The sequence below is a fragment of the Somniosus microcephalus genome, chromosome 4 (genome assembly GCF_052327205.1).
Source record: "Somniosus microcephalus isolate GS21.2 chromosome 4, FLI_Smic_1.0, whole genome shotgun sequence".
NCBI lineage: Eukaryota > Metazoa > Chordata > Chondrichthyes > Squaliformes > Somniosidae > Somniosus > Somniosus microcephalus.
The window spans coordinates 291,470,278-291,489,349 of NC_140990.1; the positions used below are offsets into that span (position 1 = coordinate 291,470,278).

Here is a 19,072-nt window from a genome sequence, read left to right on the forward strand (position 1 = left end):
CATACAGTAATTGGGTACTCACCTACACCGCGGGAGAGTCAGACTCCTGTTATTGAGGTGTTCAGACTTCCGAGAGCGTCAAGAAGCCGAGTAGTGGCAGTTTGAAGAACTACCCCCACTGACTAACTCGGCCACCGCGGGAGACTCGGACTCTGACTCGGCCACATTTCCGGTTATTGAGGTGTTGTTTTCGGAGTATGAATTTTGCCGGTTAATAGAGAATTCCGGATATTCAGGTGCCATTTAAACGAGAGTTTCCTGTACATAGACTGGAATGGACAAGCCTAACTTCTTTTGGTGAATTTAGGGCATATCTATGAGGTAAGTACAGCAATTTCATGTTGAGTCAGATGGCGAGGTGTCGCTTTCACGCAGCTTTTGGAGGAGCAGGGCATCTCAGACAGCAACTTCTGGATTTCTGCGTTTAACTGCGCATATGCGGTCACCAGAACTTGCTGTCCGATTTGCATTTAAATAGCGGTAAGCGCTGTTAGCCTCACCGTTACTTTTGCAGCAAAATCCGGCCCATTATAAAAAAAGATGGGTAAATGGTTCTGTTTATAATGGAGGTCAGTTCTTCTTTTACTTCCCACCAGAATTACCAGGCCTCATCAAGTAACATGTATGTTACAAGTTTAGAGACCTACCTTAGAAATGATTTTACTAGTCGCTCCAGTAAGCAATATGAGCATCTTAAGTTTAGGAGTGTGCTTTACTGCCTAATATCTAACTATATTGATAGTGTAACCTAAAGGTGTAATAGTAGTAGCCCCTTGAGATCCGAAGTGGATACTTGTGTTCTTTGCATGTGTGCTTCTTCAATCTCCTTGAAGACGGACTGAAAAAACACTTGCTAAGGTGAGACCAGATATGAATTGTTAAGTTGCTCTTTTTCACAGTGAGTGAGCATACAAAGCAACAGTCATGGTTGGATTGACTTAGTTTTGACAGTATTTTCACATAGTCATACAAAATAATGAAAACACTTCCCCATATCAGTATAATAGCAAAATACTGCGGATGCTGGACATCTGAAATAACAACAGAAAATGCTGGAAATATTCAGCAGGCCAGGCAGCATCGGTGGAGAGAGAAACAGAGTTAACGTTTCAGGTCTGGGACCCTTCATCAGAACTGGAAAAAGCTGGAGATGTAACAGATATTAAGCAGGTGCAGAGACGGGGGGGGGGGGGGGGGGAGGTGAGGAAGGGAGGAAGGAATTGAAAGAATATACTGTACTTTTGTAAGAGGCAGGAAAGATAAAATGTTGCAAATGGGAGTGGCGAAAATCATACTGCATGAAAAATGGGGGCAGGGATAATTATCTGAAATTGTTGAACTCGATGTTGAGTCCAGAAGGCTGTAAAGTGCCTAATCGAAAGATGAGGTGCTGTTCCTCGGGCTTACGTTGAGCTTCATTGGAACAATGTAATAGGCCGAGGACAGAGAGATCAGAGCGGGAGTGAAGCGGTGAATTAAAGTGATAGGCGACTGGAAGCTCAGGGTCACCCTTACGGACTGAACGGAGGTGTTCCGCAAAGCGGTCGCCCAATCTGCGTTTGGTCTCCCCAATGTAGAGGAGACCGCATCGTGAGCAGCGAATACAGTATATTAAATTGCAAGAAGTACAAGTAAATCGCTGTTTCACTTCGAAGGGGTGTTTGGGGCCCTGGACAGTGGGAAGGGAGGAGGTAAAAGGGCATGTGTTGCATCTCCTGCGCTTGCACGGGAAGGTGCCAGGTGAAGGAGAAGGGCTGTTGGGGGTGATTGAGGAGTGGACCAGGGTGTTGCGGAGGGAGCGGTCCCTTCGGAATGCTGAAAAGGGAGGTGAGGGGAAGATGTGTTTGGTGGTGGGATCACGTTGGAGGTGGCGGAAATGGCAGAGGATGATCCGTTGAATGTGGAGGCTGGTGGGGTGAAAGGTGAGGACAAGGGGAACCCTATCGTGGTTCTGGGAGGGAGGGGAAGGGGTGAGAGCAGAAGTGCGGGAAATAGAACGGACACGGTCAAGGGCCGTGTCAACCACAGTAGAGAGGAATCCTCGGTTGAGGAAAAAGGAAAACATGTCAGAAGCACTGGTATGGAAGGTGGCATCATCAGAACAGACGCGGCGGAGATGGAGAAACTGGGAGAATGGAATAGAGTCCTTACAGGAAGCGGGGTGGGAGGAAGTGTAGTCCAGGTAGCTGTGGGAGTCAGTGGGCTTGTAGTGGATGTTTGTTGAAAGCTGATCGCCAAAAATGGAGACGGAGAAGTCAAGGAAGGGAAAGGAAGAGTCGGAGATGGACCATGTGAAGGTGAGGGAAGGGTGGAAATTGGAAGTAAAGTGAATGAACTTATCTAGTTCAGGGCGCGAGCAGGAAACGGCACCAATACAGTCATCGATGTACCGGAAAAAGAGGTGAGGGAGGGGACCTGAGTCGGACTGGAACAAAGAATGTTCCACATATCCCATGAACAGGCAGGCATAGCTAGGGCCCATGCGGGTTCCCATCGCAACACCTTTAATTTGGAGGAAGTGAGTGGAGTCAAAGGAGAAGTTGTTCAATGTGAGAACAAGTTCAGCCAGGTGGAGGAGGGTGGTGGTGGATGGGGACTGGTTGGGCCTCTGTTCAAGGAAGAAACAGAGCGCCCGAAGGCTGTCCTGGTGGGGGATGGAGGTGTAGAGGGATTGGACGTCCACAGTGAAAAGGAGACGGTTGGGGCCAAGAAACTGGAAACTGTTAAAGTGACGGAGGGCGTCAGAAGAGTCACGAATGTAGGTGGGAAGAGACTGGACAAGGGGAGAAAAAATAGAGTTGAGATAGGAAGAGATAAGTTCCGTGGGACAAGAACAGGCTGAAACGATGGGTCTACCAGGACAGTCCTGTTTGTGGATCTTGGGAAGGAGGTAGAAGTGGGCTGTGCGGGGTTCAGGGACTATGAGGCTGGCAGCCATGGAGGTAAGATCTCCAGAGGAGATGAGGTCAGTGACACACTTGGAAACAATGGCTTGATGTTTGCTAGTGGGGTCATGGTCCAGGCGGAGGTAGGAGGAGGTGTTGGAGAGTTGGCGTTCAGCTTCCGCATGGTAGAGGTCGGTTCGCCAAACAACAACAACACCACCCTTATCAGCAGGTTTAATGATAATGTTAGGGTTGGATCGGAGGGAACGGAGTGCTGCAAATTCAGAGAGAGGTAAGTTGGAGTGAGAGAGGGGAGCAGGGAAATGGAGACGGCTGATGTCACGTCGGCAGTTAGCAATGAAAAGATCTAGAGAGGGTAAGAGGCCAGAGGGAGGGGTCCAAGTAGAACGAGAATTTAGAAAGCAGGAGAAAGGATCAGCCTTGCGGGGGGAAGACTCCTGGCCAGAGAAGTGGGCACGGAGACGAAGGCGACAGAAGAAGAGCTCAGCATCGTGCCGAGCTCGAAATTCATTCAGATGGGGCTCTGGAGATCTTCCCTCCATGGCCGCCAACCTCATAGTCCCCCACGGAACTTATCTCTTCCTATCTCGACTCTATTTTTTCTCCCCTTGTCCAGTCTCTTCCCACCTACATTCGTGACTCTTTTGACGCCCTCCGTCACTTTAACAGTTTCCAGTTTCCTGGCCCCAACCGTCTCCTTTTCACTATGGACGTCCAATCCCTCTACACCTCCATCCCCCACCAGGACAGCCTTCGGGCGCTCCGTTTCTTCCTTGAACAGAGGCCCAACCAGTCCCCATCCACCACCACCCTTCTCCGCCTGGCTGAACGTGTTCTCACATTGAACAACTTCTCCTTTGACTCCACTCACTTCCTTCAAATTAAAGGTGTTGCGATGGGAACCCGCATGGGCCCTAGCTATGCCTGCCTGTTCATGGGATATGTGGAACATTCTTTGTTCCAGTCCTACTCAGATCCCCTCCCTCATCTCCTTTTCTGGTACATCGATGACTGTATTGGTGCCGTTTCCTGCTCTCACCCTGAATTGATAAGTTCATTCACTTTACTTCCAATTTCCACCCTTCCCTCACCTCCACATGGTCCATCTCCGACTCTTCCCTTCCCTTCCTTGACTTTTCCATCTCCATTTCTGGCGATCGGCTTTCGACAAACATCCACTACAAGCCCACCGACTCCCACAGCTACCTGGACTACACTTCCTCCCACCCCGCTTCCTGTAAGGACTCTATTCCATTCTGTCAGTTTCTCCGTCTCTGCCACGTCTCTTCTGACGATGCCACCTTCCATACCAGTGCTTCCGACATGTCTTCCTTTTTCCTCAACCGAGGATTCCCCTCTACTGTGGTTGACACGGCCCTTGACCGTGTCCGTTCTATTTCCCGCACTTCTGCTCTCACCCCTTCCCCTCCCTCCCAGAACCACAATAGGGTTCCCCTTGTCCTCACCTTTCACCCCACCAGCCTCCACATTCAACGGATCATCCTCCGCCATTTCCACCACCTCCAACATGATCCCACCACCAAACACATCTTCCCCTCACCTCCCCTTTCAGCATTCCAAAGGAACCGCTCCCTCTGCAACACCCTGGTCCACTCCTCAATCACCCCCAACAGCCCTTCTCCTTCACCTGGCACCTTCCCGTGCAAGCGCAGGAGATGCAACACATGCCCTTTTACCTCCTCCCTTCCCACTGTCCAGGGCCCCAAACACCCCTTCCAGGTGAAACAGCGATTTACTTGTACTTCTTGCAATTTAATATACTGTATTCGCTGCTCACGATGCAGTCTCCTCTACATTGGGGAGACCAAACGCAGATTGGGCGACCGCTTTGCGGAACACCTCCGTTCAGTCCGTAAGGGTGACCCTGAGCTTCCAGTCGCCTGTCACTTTAATTCACCTCTTCACTCCCGCTCTGATCTCTCTGTCCTCGGCCTATTACATTGTTCCAATGAAGCTCAACGTAAGCTCGAGGAACAGCACCTCATCTTTCGATTGGGCACTTTACAGCCTTCTGGACTCAACATCGAGTTCAACAATTTCAGATAATTATCCCTGCCCCCATTTTTCATGCAGTATGATTTTTGCCATTCCCATTTGCAACATTTTATCTTTCCTGCCTCTTACAAAAGTACAGGATGTTCTTTCAATTCCTTCCTCCCCTCCTAACCACCCCGCCCCCCCCCCCGTCTCTGCACCTGCTTAATATCTGTTACATCTCCAGCTTTTTCCAGTTCTGATGAAGGGTCCCAGACCTGAAACGTTAACTCTGTTTCTCTCTCCACGGATGCTGCCTGGCCTGCTGAGTATTTCCAGCATTTTCTGTTGTTATTCCCCATATCAGTAGGTTATCTTGCTTGACTAAAAGAAAATAACTACTAACTAACCTCCTGCATTCTCTTTTTGAGCCTGGCCAAAGGTTGACCTCAACTTTCTGTTTAAAATTTACAAGACTGCCTGTGTCAAGGGCTGGGATTTTGCTCACCTGGGCGGGTCCGGGGCAGATGATGTCGGTGGCAGATCACGACCCCGCTATTGGCTCCATCCCGCTGCCTAGAATGAATTTACATTGATAGGGTTTGTTAAGCCCACCCAGTGTGTTACCCGGCCCAATTAGAGGAAGCGGGTCTGGTGACGTCATTCATGACGCGTCATCAGCGATTTCATTAAAGGGACCATGGCCAACTTTCTTTTGACATTTGTGCTGTCGGTGTTCTACAGCATTGGAGTGCTGCAAACACTGATAATCACTGCACAGAGGTGCAGGGCTGTACCCAGGTTCTCCCATGACTCCCTCCATATGCTTATGGAGGAAGTCACAGCACATAGGGAGGTCCTCTTCCCTTCCCATGGGCAGAAGAGACCGCTCCAGATCAACGCAGCCTGGTTGCACATTGCACAGGAGGACACAAGCAGGGATGTGGTCAGGAGGACCAGGCTGCAGTGGCGCAAACCTTTCAATTATCTCAGTAGATCACGAAACATTACTGCAAAGCCACACTCAACCTCATCCTGCTGTGCTACTCATCACATCCCCATCACTCTGCTTTCCCTACCCTACTCCTGCACATCTTTACTCACACCAACTTACCTTGCACCTCCACCCATCCCTCTCTATCTACATTATCACTTCCCATCTCACTAGCTACCCATCACGCTCACCCTCATCCTAGTGCAATCATACCAACTAACAGCCACTTGGGTGTTTTATCCAATGTTTATGTAAAGTTTCTATTAATGTGCTGTCAAACATTGAAATCTTTATTTTCATCACTTTCCGGTCTTGGACAGATTTGTGTGCACCTTTGGAAGTGCCTCAGTGAGTTGCAGTGAATGATGAGACATAACGGTACTCCCCGCAATGGTGATGAGTGTGAAAGGAATGGCTTGTGGAAAGACTTGCAGCATGCTGAATCTGTTGTGGAAATGCAGTGAAGAACAGCTTGTGGCTGAGAACATGATCTCTGTCTTTTACTGTACATTTGAAGCTGTCAAGGAATCAGTTGGAGCAATGTCCACTGAACTCCTGCCTCAGGTTGACAGACGTGGTCACCAAACAGCACGTTTCCCGTGGCCATGAAGTGAAAGTTTAAAACGTAAGGTACAAAAAGCATGTTAAGGGTCTGGTAAGTACATTATAATGAGCTTAATTGAGTCACCCGCCACTGCCTGTCAGGTCTACTCAGCACTGACAGACCCGACATTGGGAAAGGCGCATTGCAGCGGGTTAACAGTGGGTTCCCAATCTGCTGTCAAAAAAGAACACTTTCCCACCTGACCTGCCACCGATCCCACCCACTGACACCCCAGAAAATTCCGGTCCCTGTCTCTGTTCCCAGTCAAAAGGGACTAGAGAGTATCCAGAAAAAGGGGTATTGTGTTTATTAATTACTGAGGCAGGCTAATAAATTGCTTATTATTTACAGCCTATGGGAAAATAACACCAAAGCTTGGCTTACAAGCATTTTAACCATGTATTGTTTCAGTATCTTTTGTTTTAACTGGTGTGAATACACTTCGCTTTAAAACGTCAACATTTTAAAACAACCCCTTTTTCCAAATACTTTTGGGGGAAAAAAGTCAAAACATCACAAAATGTGAATAAGAAGTAATTTATTAGTTTGGAATTTCATCACATGTCTCAGGTCATGACTCCCACCTACAGAGATGATGATTGTTGTATACATTTTGGTGAAGAATAAATGGCATGAAATAATGTTTTGGTTAAATATTCTGCTCTCTAAATGACTGTCAAACAGCATCAGAAAAATTGAATTATGGAAGAAGTTAAGAATGTAAGGATTTTTTTTATTCAATTAGGAAAAAGCAAGAAGAAAGAGAAGTGCCACAAGGATCCACTAGTCGAGACTAAGACTTGCCCATGTGACAAATTTATCAGTCAACCACAAGGGAATTGGTCAGATTGTATTCTTCCCGAAAACAAGGTGACACTGCAACTTAGCATGAAGGTTCAAGGAGACATCAAGGTCTGTGGGCAGGGTGTACGTTATCGAGCCGTTGCCTGCTATGATCAAAACAAGAAATTGGTGAACCCCAGTCTTTGTAGCAATTCTGGTATGTCACAGTTATGTAACAATTCTGATTAAAGTTACGATGAGTTGTAGAAATTGTGTTCTTAAAGATCAGAATTTAGTAAATATTGTAATTTAAGATTTTTTTTTTGGTAGCTTGCCGGGTAATGGTTTTGTGTCCATCAAGGGGAGGGATTTGAATGCTAAAGAACAGAACACGTTTTTCCACTTGTGTCGCACAGTATCGATAGCAAGTATTCCAGGTTAGCTATAGAATGGCCAAGTGCAAAATAAACACCGAATCCATACTGACAATATGCTTAAACCCAAACTTCGGCAGGTGATCCTTTTACTGCACTCATGTAATTTTCTTTCCATTTCACATGCTCGACATCCTTTTGGTCTCTGAGGTTTCCAGTTCAGTGCAAAGTTGCGTTGAACTATGAGCAATTTTGTGTTGTGCGCTTGCATCCATTAACAGTGGGTTACGTTTGATGTTCCCCTAAGAATCTGAGCTGGATTCAAACCCTGGTATTGTAGATGAAAGGACATTGTGCTAATCAAAGCACCATCCCGTTCCTGAAAGATTTTTAATAAAAGACATTTTTCTAAGGGAGATCAAGAACTGTAGTTTGAGCATTATGTTCAAATTACTGTGCCTCTGATTTACTGATATTAGATATAAATGCATTATATGTGTCTGTTACACGTCTCAAATTCCCCTATAACAATTAAAATAGATTGGCAATGGATAACAGCAGAATTCCAAATTTTGAGGAAGAATGTATTTTAAAGTAGCAAATGTACATTCAGTCTTTGCAAAGTGCTGGTCATGCTTTGATCAGGGGTCAATAGAACATGCTCTGAGTTCAGGGCTGTCCGACTGATTTAATGTTCAGAGAGATCTGTCAGGAGCTTCTACTCTGTTATCATTAAAACTACTGAAAATAAGTTACAACAGCTCGAAGCCCCAATGGATGAGACTATTTTAAAATTGGTTTTGCAATAGTGTGCAGTTTTATTTCCTGAATATAGTTTCATAGCTCTGTCTAAATGTGCTCTGGATGGTTATGTACCCAGTTTACACTGATGCAAAGGTAAAACCAATTGATATCACCACAAACAGTGTACTGTTGGTGCTCTGCTATAATTCCCATTCTTGCGACTTGTAAAAAAGAAAACATAGATTGTGAATGATTGTCTCCAATAAATTAACTCAGCTGATACCAAGATATAACAGCAACAACAATGTGCATTTATATAGCACCCTTAACAAAGTAAAACATCCCAAGGCGTTTCACAGGAACATTATGAGACATAATTTGACACTCAGCCAATTAGGACAGGTGACCAAAAGCTTGGTCAAAGAGGTAGGTTTTAAGGAGCATCATAAAGGAGGAGAGAGTGGTAGTGAGGTAGAGAGGTTTAGGGCGGGAATTCCAAAGCTTAGGGTCTAGGCAGCTGAAGACACGGCCGCCAATGTTAGGGTGATGGAACTCGGAGATGCAGAAGAGGTTAGAACTGGAGGCGCACAGAGATCTAGAAGGGTTGCAGGGCTGGAGGAGGATACAGAGATGGGGAGGGGCAAGGCCATGGAGGGATTTGAACACTTGGATGAGAATTTTAAATTCGAGGTGTTGCTGAACCAGGAGCCAATGTAGGTGAACGAGCATAGGGGTGATGGGCGAACAGGACTTGGTGAAGGTTAAGATACGAGCAGCAGAGTTTTGGATGAAACATTTAAACATCCGATATCAATGTGACTGCTATGGCACACAAGTCCTAATTATATCAAAACCAAAGTTAGTAATATGCTGATGTGTATCCAATTTGTGTCTTGTAAATGTGTTATGTCTGTCAATCGTTCTTTGGCAGGAACCCAAGAGATTTCAAGGTTACCTGCCATTCCTTCTATAACAATTTTGAATAATTACAGAGTTGATAATTTTATGGTTATTATAATAGATTGATTAACATTACAAACTTAAACTGTTTATAAAGGCTTTTGGTGTAATAAGGGAATTAAAATGATTGTTCTGGGTTACAATATCATCTCATATTAATGATATGGTAATAAGGATTTCATTCTGTAGAACATTACGGGTTGTATTCCTGATTGTTCATCATCATATAAAAACAGATAAGGTATGGACATGAGCCTAGGTTGCAATCCATTTTCTTTCATAAACCTTAGAACCAAAATCAAGATTTGGAGTAATAAAAGATGTATATGAATGTAGGCCTCTTAAATGTAGGCATTTAAATTGGGTCACCTTAATTTCTAAATGTTGTCTGACTTGTAGTAGTATCTTAAAATTATACTCAACTCCTGTAAATATATGCTTTTTTTTAAAGAGCTTTATATATATATTTGTTGGTAAGAGCACTAAAGGTGCATCACAATGAAGCTAGCTAACATGTTCCAGTACAGCTATGACACTGGCATCCACCTAACAATGTAGAATGTTGCCCAGGTATGTTCTATCCATAAGAAAACAGGATAAGTCTAACCCAGCCAATCACCGCCTTATCAGCTTCCTCCCAATCATAAGTAAAGTGGTAGATGGTGTCATCAATAGTGCCATCAAGTGACAACTACTCACCAGTAATACATAAGATGATAGTCATGGTTGTTCAGGGTTAATCATTGCAGACCCAGGACATCGCTGTATGAGCTCCAAAGGGAAGCGTTCTCAGTCCCACCATCTTCAGCTGCTTCACCCATGGCCTTCTCCCCATCACAAGGTCAAGAGTGGGGGTGTTCGCTGACAATTCAACAATGTTCAGGTCTATATCATTCAAGCCAATAAATTATGTCCTTTAAGCCATTAAAGCCAAATAAATTATACAGCATAGATTCACCAGGGTGATGCTCGGGATGAGAAACTGTAGTTATGAGGAGAGACTTGAGATGCTGGATCTATTTCCACTGGAGTAGACAATGCTAAGTGGAGATTTAATAGATGTTTTGTTCGAGTGATTAGGAAACAACTATTTCCTCTGTCTGGGGGGTCAGTGACAAGGGGGTCATCCATTTAAATTTCCATTAAGAGAGTGAGGAGAGAAGTTTGGGGAAATCTCTTTACCAAGAGGGTTGTTGGAGCATGGAATGGTTTGCCACAAGAAGTGGTTGAGGCAGAGACCAGTGCATCTTTTAGGAGAAAACTGGATAAATATTTAAAGCAGGCGAAGATGCTTAGCTGTAATGGCAGAACAGGACTGTGTGATTAGTTTTGGATTGCCCTTGCATAGAGCTGGCATAGACACGATGGACCAAATGGCCTTCTTATGTGCTGTAATATAGTTCTAAGAGCAGAAATATCCAGGGAACAGTATCACATCCAAATTCATCTGCAAGTCACTTACCATCCTGAATTGGAAATTTATCACATTTCCTTCATCATCACTGCGTCAGTATCCTGGGATTCTCCACCAAACACCATTGCGGGACCACCATCACCACAGGGACTGTAGAACTTCAAGAAATAGCCCACTCCACCACCTTCTTAAGGCAGATGAGGATGGGCACTATATGTAGCCCTGCTAGCATTGTCATATCCTGAGAGCAAGTTAAAAAAAAACACTGTTTCAAACCCAATACAAAAGTAAGTACTGCATGATACTCAAGTAAGATTTACATCTCTACAACCTGGCCAAGGCACTCAAAAGTAAGAGTTAGAATTTGAAGCAATTTAAAATTTAGGCTTCTATTGCTGGAGAATTAGACTACAGCTATGTGAAAATGATTTTGCTTTTCATCATTTCATAGTCAGAAAAAGAGTGAGAGAAACCAAATACTACTTGTGGGTTCCATTCAGACTTAGTTACTGGATTTGGATTGGAATTTATTTCTGAGTTTAATAACATAGGAACAAGAGTAGGCCATTCAGCCCCTTGAGCATGTTTCGCTATTCAATTGGATTACGGCTGATCAGTGTTCTTGCTCAGGCCAACATCCCCAGCATCAAAGCTTTGACCACACTCGATCAGCTCCGATGGACAGGTCACATTGTCCGCATGCCCGATACGAAACTCTCAAAACAAGCGCTCTACATGGAGCTGCAGCACGGCAAGAGAGCCCCAGGTGGGCAGAGGAAACGCTTCAAGGACACCCTCAAAGCCTCCTTGAAAAAGTGTAACATCCCCACCGACACCTGGGAATCCCTGGCCCAAGACCGCACAAAGTGGAGGAGAAGCATCCGGGAAGGCGCCGAACACCTCGAGTCTCTTTGCCGGGAGCAAGCGGAAGCCAAGCGCAAACAGCAGAAGGAGCGCACGTCAACCCAAGCACCCCACCCACCCACCCCTTCAACCACCGTCTGCCTCACCTGTGACAGACACTGTAGGTCCCGCATTGGACTCATCAGTCACCTGAGAACTCATTTTTAATGTGGAAGCAAGTCACCCTCGGTTCCAAGGGACTGCCTAAGAAGAGAAGGCTGATTTGTATTTTAACTCTATCTACCTGCCCTGCTTTCATAACCCTTAATACCCTTGCTAACAAAAATATATCAATCTCAGTTTTGAAATTTTCAATTGACCCCCAGCCTCAACAGCTTTTTGGGGGGAGAGTTCCAGATTTCCGTTACCCTTTTTGAGAAGAAGTGCTTCCTGACATCACCCCTGAATGGCCGAGCTCTAATTTTAACGTTATGCCCCCTTGTTCTGCACTCGCCAACAGAGGAAGTTTCTCTCCATCTGATCTATTAACTCCTTTAATCATTTTAAACACCTCAGTTAGATCACCTCTTAATCCTTTATATTCAAGAGAATATAAGCCTAGTCTATGCAACCTGTCCTCATAATTTAACCCACTCATCTATCTTTCTTAGGTTGTTTTCAAAGTATATTGCATCACCAAGCCTAATATCATAAAATGCTCATAAAAACTCAAAGCTTTGAGCTGATCTTTCAATCTAACTTCTTAATTTTATAATGGCCTGGAATGTGTGGTCCTGATGATGGCGAACTGGCAGCGTTCGCTGTCATTTCACCTTTGAAATTGACCGCAACGTCAGGATTTAGCGCATGCGAAGCCTAATGCGGAAATCCTGAAGTTGAGGCCTGTTATTCACTGCTCCTCCACTGGCTGTGCTGTGCCCCCCACAGAGCCGGCAATTGGTGTAATCGCTCAAATCATGGAAACTGACACAAACCTCGGCTCTTCCGCGGTAATACCGCTGTAAAATACCCCATTAACAGTTAGACCCTTTGGATTAGGTGTAACTGGGGTTTTAACAGCGCGTTGACTGCTAAACAAATGTTATGGCCCTGAAAAACTAATTTTAATTTTGTAGAGTGTTAAATTTGTCTATTTTAATAAAAATAACAATTTTTAAGAATTTTTAAAAAAGTTTGTTCATCTTTATTTCAGGTTTGTCTTTCCCCATGTGAGTGCCCCAATCTTTGTTTTGCCCTCTCTAGCATTTTTAGAGAGTTAGAATCAAAGGAGCTTACCCACTTCTTGGTTCGCTGCCTGAGAGAATTCTGCATTTTGATTGACTGCTTAGACAGCAGCTCTTCGCTGGGATTCCCCAGTAACTTCCGTTGATTTCAATTATGCGTCGGAAATCCCAAAATTCTCGCCACAGAGATCGCGAGATCTTTGTGCGAAGCTTACTTCAGGGCCAGCGGCGAACGCCTTTGTTTCGCCGCCGACCGCAAATTCTGGGCCATTATACCAATATTGGGACGTATTTTCCGATTGGAGGCTTATCGCATGTGGAGGCCTCCGATCTGGAAAAAAAATCTACGGACTTACCCGAGGGCTCCCAAGGTCCGGACACTTCCGATCCTGAGCCTCTCCAACTCAAAATGTGCAGGGCCCACGTATCCCAGAGGTGCATGCAGTTCGCAAGCGTCCCTGGGATCACTTGGGCCATGGGGAGCCAATCAAAGAAGAGAATCTCCCTTCATACACTTGACAGATAGACCTGTCAAATATATGAATGGAGATCACCCCAAAAACACTGTAAAACATTAAATAATTTTTTTTTTAATCACATTTTTAAAATGAGTTGAAATTACAATAAATTTAATATTTTAAACAAAAATTTTAGTTTTTGAAAAAAATAATTAAAGTTTTTTACAGGGCTAAAAATAAACATACCTTTTAAAATTATTTTTAAATGATAAATGAGCGAAAACTTTTTTTTAACTTTTTTAAAACTTTTTTCACATCTTATGCTGGTAAATGCAGGCCTTATGCCTGCTTTTACCAGACGTAAGATTTCTAAGGGTATTCTGCGGACGGAGGTTCTCCAGAAAGCGGAACTATCCGCCCGCAGAGGCCCTTCTCGAGGGCAGGTGCCCGATCTGTCAAGAACATTCTTGACAGATCGGAAATGCTGGTTTTCAGCGCATGCGCTTTGCATGCCTGAAACTGGCATTTACGATGTCCCTACGGGTGTGTACACAGCTCGTACACACCTGTAGGCATTGGAAAATATGGCCCATTGTACCCTATCAATGGAGTAGCTATTTTAATATTCAGTATGGATAGCATGAATTGTATGTTAGTTATGCTTTGGTCCAGTTTATATGACTATGTCTGAAGCACTAGCAAAAAAATTAATTCTGCTTTTAATTGTATTTTTAAATAATACTAATCATCTGTGACAGCAGGAGCTCAGAGAAAATCATGTTTCCATGTTACAATCTGAGACGTAGGCTGCAATTTTGCCTACCTCGGCGGGTCTGGTGTGGGCGACGTTGGTGGTGGAATGCGACCCCGCTGCTGGCTCCAGCTGCTGTCCAAAGTGATCTTACGTTCATTGGGCTTGTTAAGCCCACCCAGCGCGCTTACCAGCCAATTGAAGGGAGCGGGCCTGATGACGTCACTTGCTGACGCGTCATCAGTTGGTTTACTTAAAGGGACCATGCGCAAATTGATTTTGACAGTTGTGTTTTTACAGCATTGAGGTGCTGCAAACACTGACGAGCACAGCACAGAGGTGCACAGCTGCACCCAGACTCTCCCATGACTCTATCCATATGGAAGGAGTCAAAGCACGCAAGGTGGTTCTCTTCCCTTCCCATGAGCAGAAGAGGCTTTCCCATGAGATCAACGCAGCCTGGTTGCACATTGCACAGGAGGACACAAGCAGAGATGTCATTAGGAGGACCAAGCTGCAGTGGCACAAACCTTTCAATGACCTCTGTAGATCACGAAACATTACTGCAAAGCCACACTCAACATCATCCTGCTGTGCCACTCATCACATCCCCATCACTCTGCCTTCCCTACACTACTCCTGCACATCCTTACTCACATTAACTTACCTTGCACCTCCACCCTCTCTATCTACATTATCACTTCCCCATCTTGCTAGCCACCCCTTACACTCACCCTCATCCTAGTCCAATCATACCAACTAACAACACACAAGGGTAGGAAATTGGATGTTTTAGCCAATGTTCATGTGAAGTTTCTGTTAATATGCTGTCAAACATTGAAATCTTTATTTTCAACACTTTGCTTTCTTGGACAGATTTGTGTGCACCTTTGGAAGCGGCTTAGTGAGTTGCAGTGAATGGTGAGGAATAATGGTACCCGCCCCCCCCCCCAATGGTGATGAGTGTGAAAGGAATAGCTTGGGCATTGTAGGGATGCTTTATGGTGTTGGTGTGGGGTGGTGCCAACCTGGCGCATCATGTGGCAGCCAGGGTGTGCAGCGTCAAGTGAAGTAAATGTGACCATGGTGAGGCTATCCCTGGCAGAAATGTGGTCGGGTGCTGATGCCCTCTGCCCTGTGCAGCATCAGGTGATTGTGGAGAAGGTTGGTGTTGTTGTTGGTGCTGCTGGTGTGCCTGGTGCTGCTGGTGTTGGGGCTGATCGTGGTGGGATTCTGAGGACCAAGGTGAGATAGTTTCAAGGACATCGATGCTGATGTAATAGATGGCAGATGAAGTTGAGATGACTGAAGCGATCTGTCAAAGGTGAGAGAGGTTGTTCCAATGAGGTGACACTGGATACAGAGTTTGCTCCAAACACTTGCAAGCTGCATAAAGCTCAGTCTGTCTTCCAAATGCAGTAAGTAACAGCTTCTAACCTTGGAAAGTGAACAGCAATGAAATGGGATATTGAACAGCTATGAAATAGGAGCTTTTATAGAACATTTGCAGCTGACATATTAAGAAATGATCCCATGCTGACACAACTCCTGACCTGCTTACCTGATGTGATCCCCGAGCAGTGGGGAAGCCGTGGGCGAACTCTTAAAATCTAAAGGTGAGCTTAAAATAGTTTTTAAGTGCCTGTTAACAAGCTCTTAATCATCTGAATTGCCTCCCCTGCCGCTTGGTGTCGGGTCTGTTCAGCGATGACAGACCCAACATCTTGGAAATTAGTGTGGCGGCGGGTTGACAGCGGGTTCCCTACCTGCTGAAAAAAAATTCCCAGCCGACCCGCTACCAAATGCGCCCGCTGACCCCCTGAAAAGTTCCCCCCTTAGAGTTACTTTAAAATGAATTTGGCAAGCTTTTAGAGTAGCTTGTGGCATAGTTTTAAACCACTCAATTAATTATATTTTTCTTTTAATGATTCAAATTAGGGTATATTGAAGAGACTTGCAGTTTGCCATGCCCATCCGACTGTAAGCTTAGTGACTGGTCAAACTGGTTGGCATGCAGCCAATCCTGTGGAAGCGGAATGCAGATCAGATCCAAGTGGCTGCGGGAGAAGTCATATAATGGTGGTCGCCCATGCCTTAAGCTAGATGTGAAGAATCAGGTGAGGTGTACCAAGTGACCAACAATGAATTACTAAATGCAGCATTGATCATCTGTGTATTAATGGCAGGTACTTTGAAAAATAAATTCTTGTTCTTTATGTAATAGTAATTATATGTGCTTGAGCTACTAAATTTCTTTTGCAGTACCTAGTTTGCTCATTTTAGTATAATTATTGACAATAAGTTTTGATTCCTCCAAAGTCATGCTGAAACATTGCAGCCATTAGTTAGTACCATGTGCTTTGAGTGCTCCTTTAGTATTTAGCTGTTCACCTCCATTTACTGGTGTGTTTTTTTTGAGCCCACCTTCTAATTCCATTGCCTCTTATTTCTATCCCTTTGACCATTCAGCCAATAAAAAATATAAGCAGTACTTCAGTAGAAGAGTATATATTGCCGAAAGGCAGTTTAGCATGCAACAGCTTTCCATCACTTTTACGTCTTGAATGAGGTTCACTTCACTAACAGTTTGACTGAATCGAATAAAATTAATCACGCATATGGGCTGTGGAGAGTTGACTGCGCAAAGCAGTGACGGCGAGCTTTTGCGAAGAGTAGATATGAAAACAAGTTTGGCCTGAACACGAGTTTGTCACTGAGAGAGAGTGGGCCTCAATCTGCAAGACCGGGTTGGTAATAAGCATGTGACTGTGTCATTTTCAGAGAATTTAAGTGGGTTATACAAGCAAGAGGCATTTGAGTTAGGAAAAGGTGGCCCGAACTGTGGTTCGCTTAAAACTACTTTCACTTACAGTATTTGAGTTTCCAGTCTTTATTTGGCATGACAGTGTAGATCTCTGTTATCTGGAAGTTGTATGTGGGGGGTTTTGGAAACTGAGTGTACAGGATAATCACAGATCTCTCTGGAGACACTGTGCACTATAAGGGCGGCAGAATGGGTCTTGTACCACATTATGAGGTGGTCACCCCACAGCTAGAGAAGAATAGTAAAGCAGAGGAAAGGAAATGGTTGACCTTTCCATGTTAATCCATGCAATTCATCAAGATCGAAGAAAGAAAAAAAGGAAAATGCATCTCTCTCCATTCTACTTCTGTAAATCAAGCACATTAAAACAATAGTGCAAAATCCTGAGTATTATCAATGCTGTACTAATAATTTATGGATGCTCAAAAAAAAGTTTATGGATGCTCAAAAAAAAGTTTAACACAGTTTTTAAAAATTTTAAACTTTTCTTTTGAGCACTCGTATTATGATCAGTTATCTGATAAGATTACAAGTAATATTGTTGTTCCAAAATGTGATATCAAGAGTGTTGGGCTGCTTTATCAAAATAGTAAAGGGCAATTTTTGAACTCTGATTTACTGGATTTGTCTTGTCCGTGTAGTTATATGAAACTGTGATCTGGCATGAGTTTTTAAAAAATCATTTTGTAAGTTTTCATGTAGATATTTTACAGGTAATACAATATGGATGTTAATCATTAATCACATAAAAATAATATATGTACTTGGACTCAACTCAATATACTCCAAGGATTAAATGACATTTAAATTTGCACTGTCCTCATAATGTCTACAGGATCAAAAACCCCTCAATGTTAACAAGGGCCAATTAAGGGGCATCCAAAAAAATAGTGGCAGACTGAGTTAGCAGGTGAAGGCATTGCCAGAAAGTGTACAATGCTTATCACTGTCATCTTGTGTATGGACGTATTTGATTGGTTTTTATGCCTGGTTAAAACTGCATAATACAGTAAAACTATAATAAACACTTGGCTTGATCTGCACTTTTGATGGAAAGCAAATTTAAGCTTCAGGCTTTTAAACATTTTATAGCCTTTTATTACGTTTCAGTTTTGTCATATTATAAAACAATAATGTCAACTTTGAAGAGCAATAAATAAGGGATAATATGAAGATCCTATACTAAAAATGAAGTGGTTTAATCTTTTTTGTTTTATGAAGTGTAATACAATTGCTACCTTATATTAGAGCACTGCGCTCCCCATAAACATCCACTATTATGGCCTCATATTTCAAGTAACTCAAGGGAAGAGCATTCCCTTACCTTTACCTGGAATGCTAATGAAGTCAGCCAGTTTGGTTGGACCTGTAGCACTGTTTGTATTTACCAATGACTGGAGGATTCTGGTGCCACTGTAAACTTACAGCAGTTAAAACAGTACGTTTAAGTCGCCTTCAGAAAGCACAATTGTCTTCCTCACAGGCCTGTCTAGAAAACTATAAAAAGCTGACCAACTGTTTCAAAAAAGGTCTTTTACAGCTGTCAGCTCAAAATCAGGCTTGAATATAGGGCCTTATGACACATGAAGACAAGGAGTCAGACTGTAAATGCAGTGGGACACGTGCCTATCATAATTGAGGCTGCAGGACTTTTACTGCAGGAGCAAACAAATGAAATACACCAAAGTCCAGTTTGCAGTAGAGATCGATTTAGAAAGTACAAAATGGAGTGTGAGAGCTGAAGGCATGCGATTTAGGCTTAGACTTTCCCTCTCTTTTCCCGACTGTTTTCAGGTAGATTTAAGGCGACCGGAAGAGGAAAATAGGTTGGTGAAGCATTTCACCAATTTCACACTTTTTATCATCACCCTTAAGGGTATTCCTCCGGAAGTGAGATCGATGGCTGGGAACTCCCGCTTAAATACTGTCATCATAAGCAAATCCATAAATGTTGCTGTCATGTCAGACATCCAATTTCCCTCCATTGCTGTCTGTGGCCTGCTTATTGCTAAGAATGGCAGTATAATAGGCTTTCATTATCAGTAAGTGGATGCTGATGGACGATTCTGGATTTAAAGAGATTATGGGGCAGAATTTGCAGTCGGTATGATGACGTACTCTCAGGGTACGTTGTCATACTGCCGTTGAAATTGACTGCAAGTTCGGGACATGCGCTAA

The 19,072-nt window shown here is 43.9% G+C and overlaps 1 protein-coding gene across 2 annotated transcripts in view; it reads left to right on the forward strand.

Annotated features, from left to right (window-relative positions):
• The window catches only part of thsd7ba (thrombospondin, type I, domain containing 7Ba), a 1,218,118-nt gene that overhangs the window by 877,626 nt on the left and 321,420 nt on the right, over positions 1-19,072 (forward strand). For both annotated transcript variants that reach the window (XM_085986643.1, XM_085986644.1), the window contains exons 15-16: positions 7,245-7,499; positions 16,009-16,187. In XM_085986643.1, coding sequence (XP_085842769.1) covers positions 7,245-7,499; positions 16,009-16,187 — 434 coding nt within the window. The remainder of the gene's footprint in view (positions 1-7,244; positions 7,500-16,008; positions 16,188-19,072) is intronic.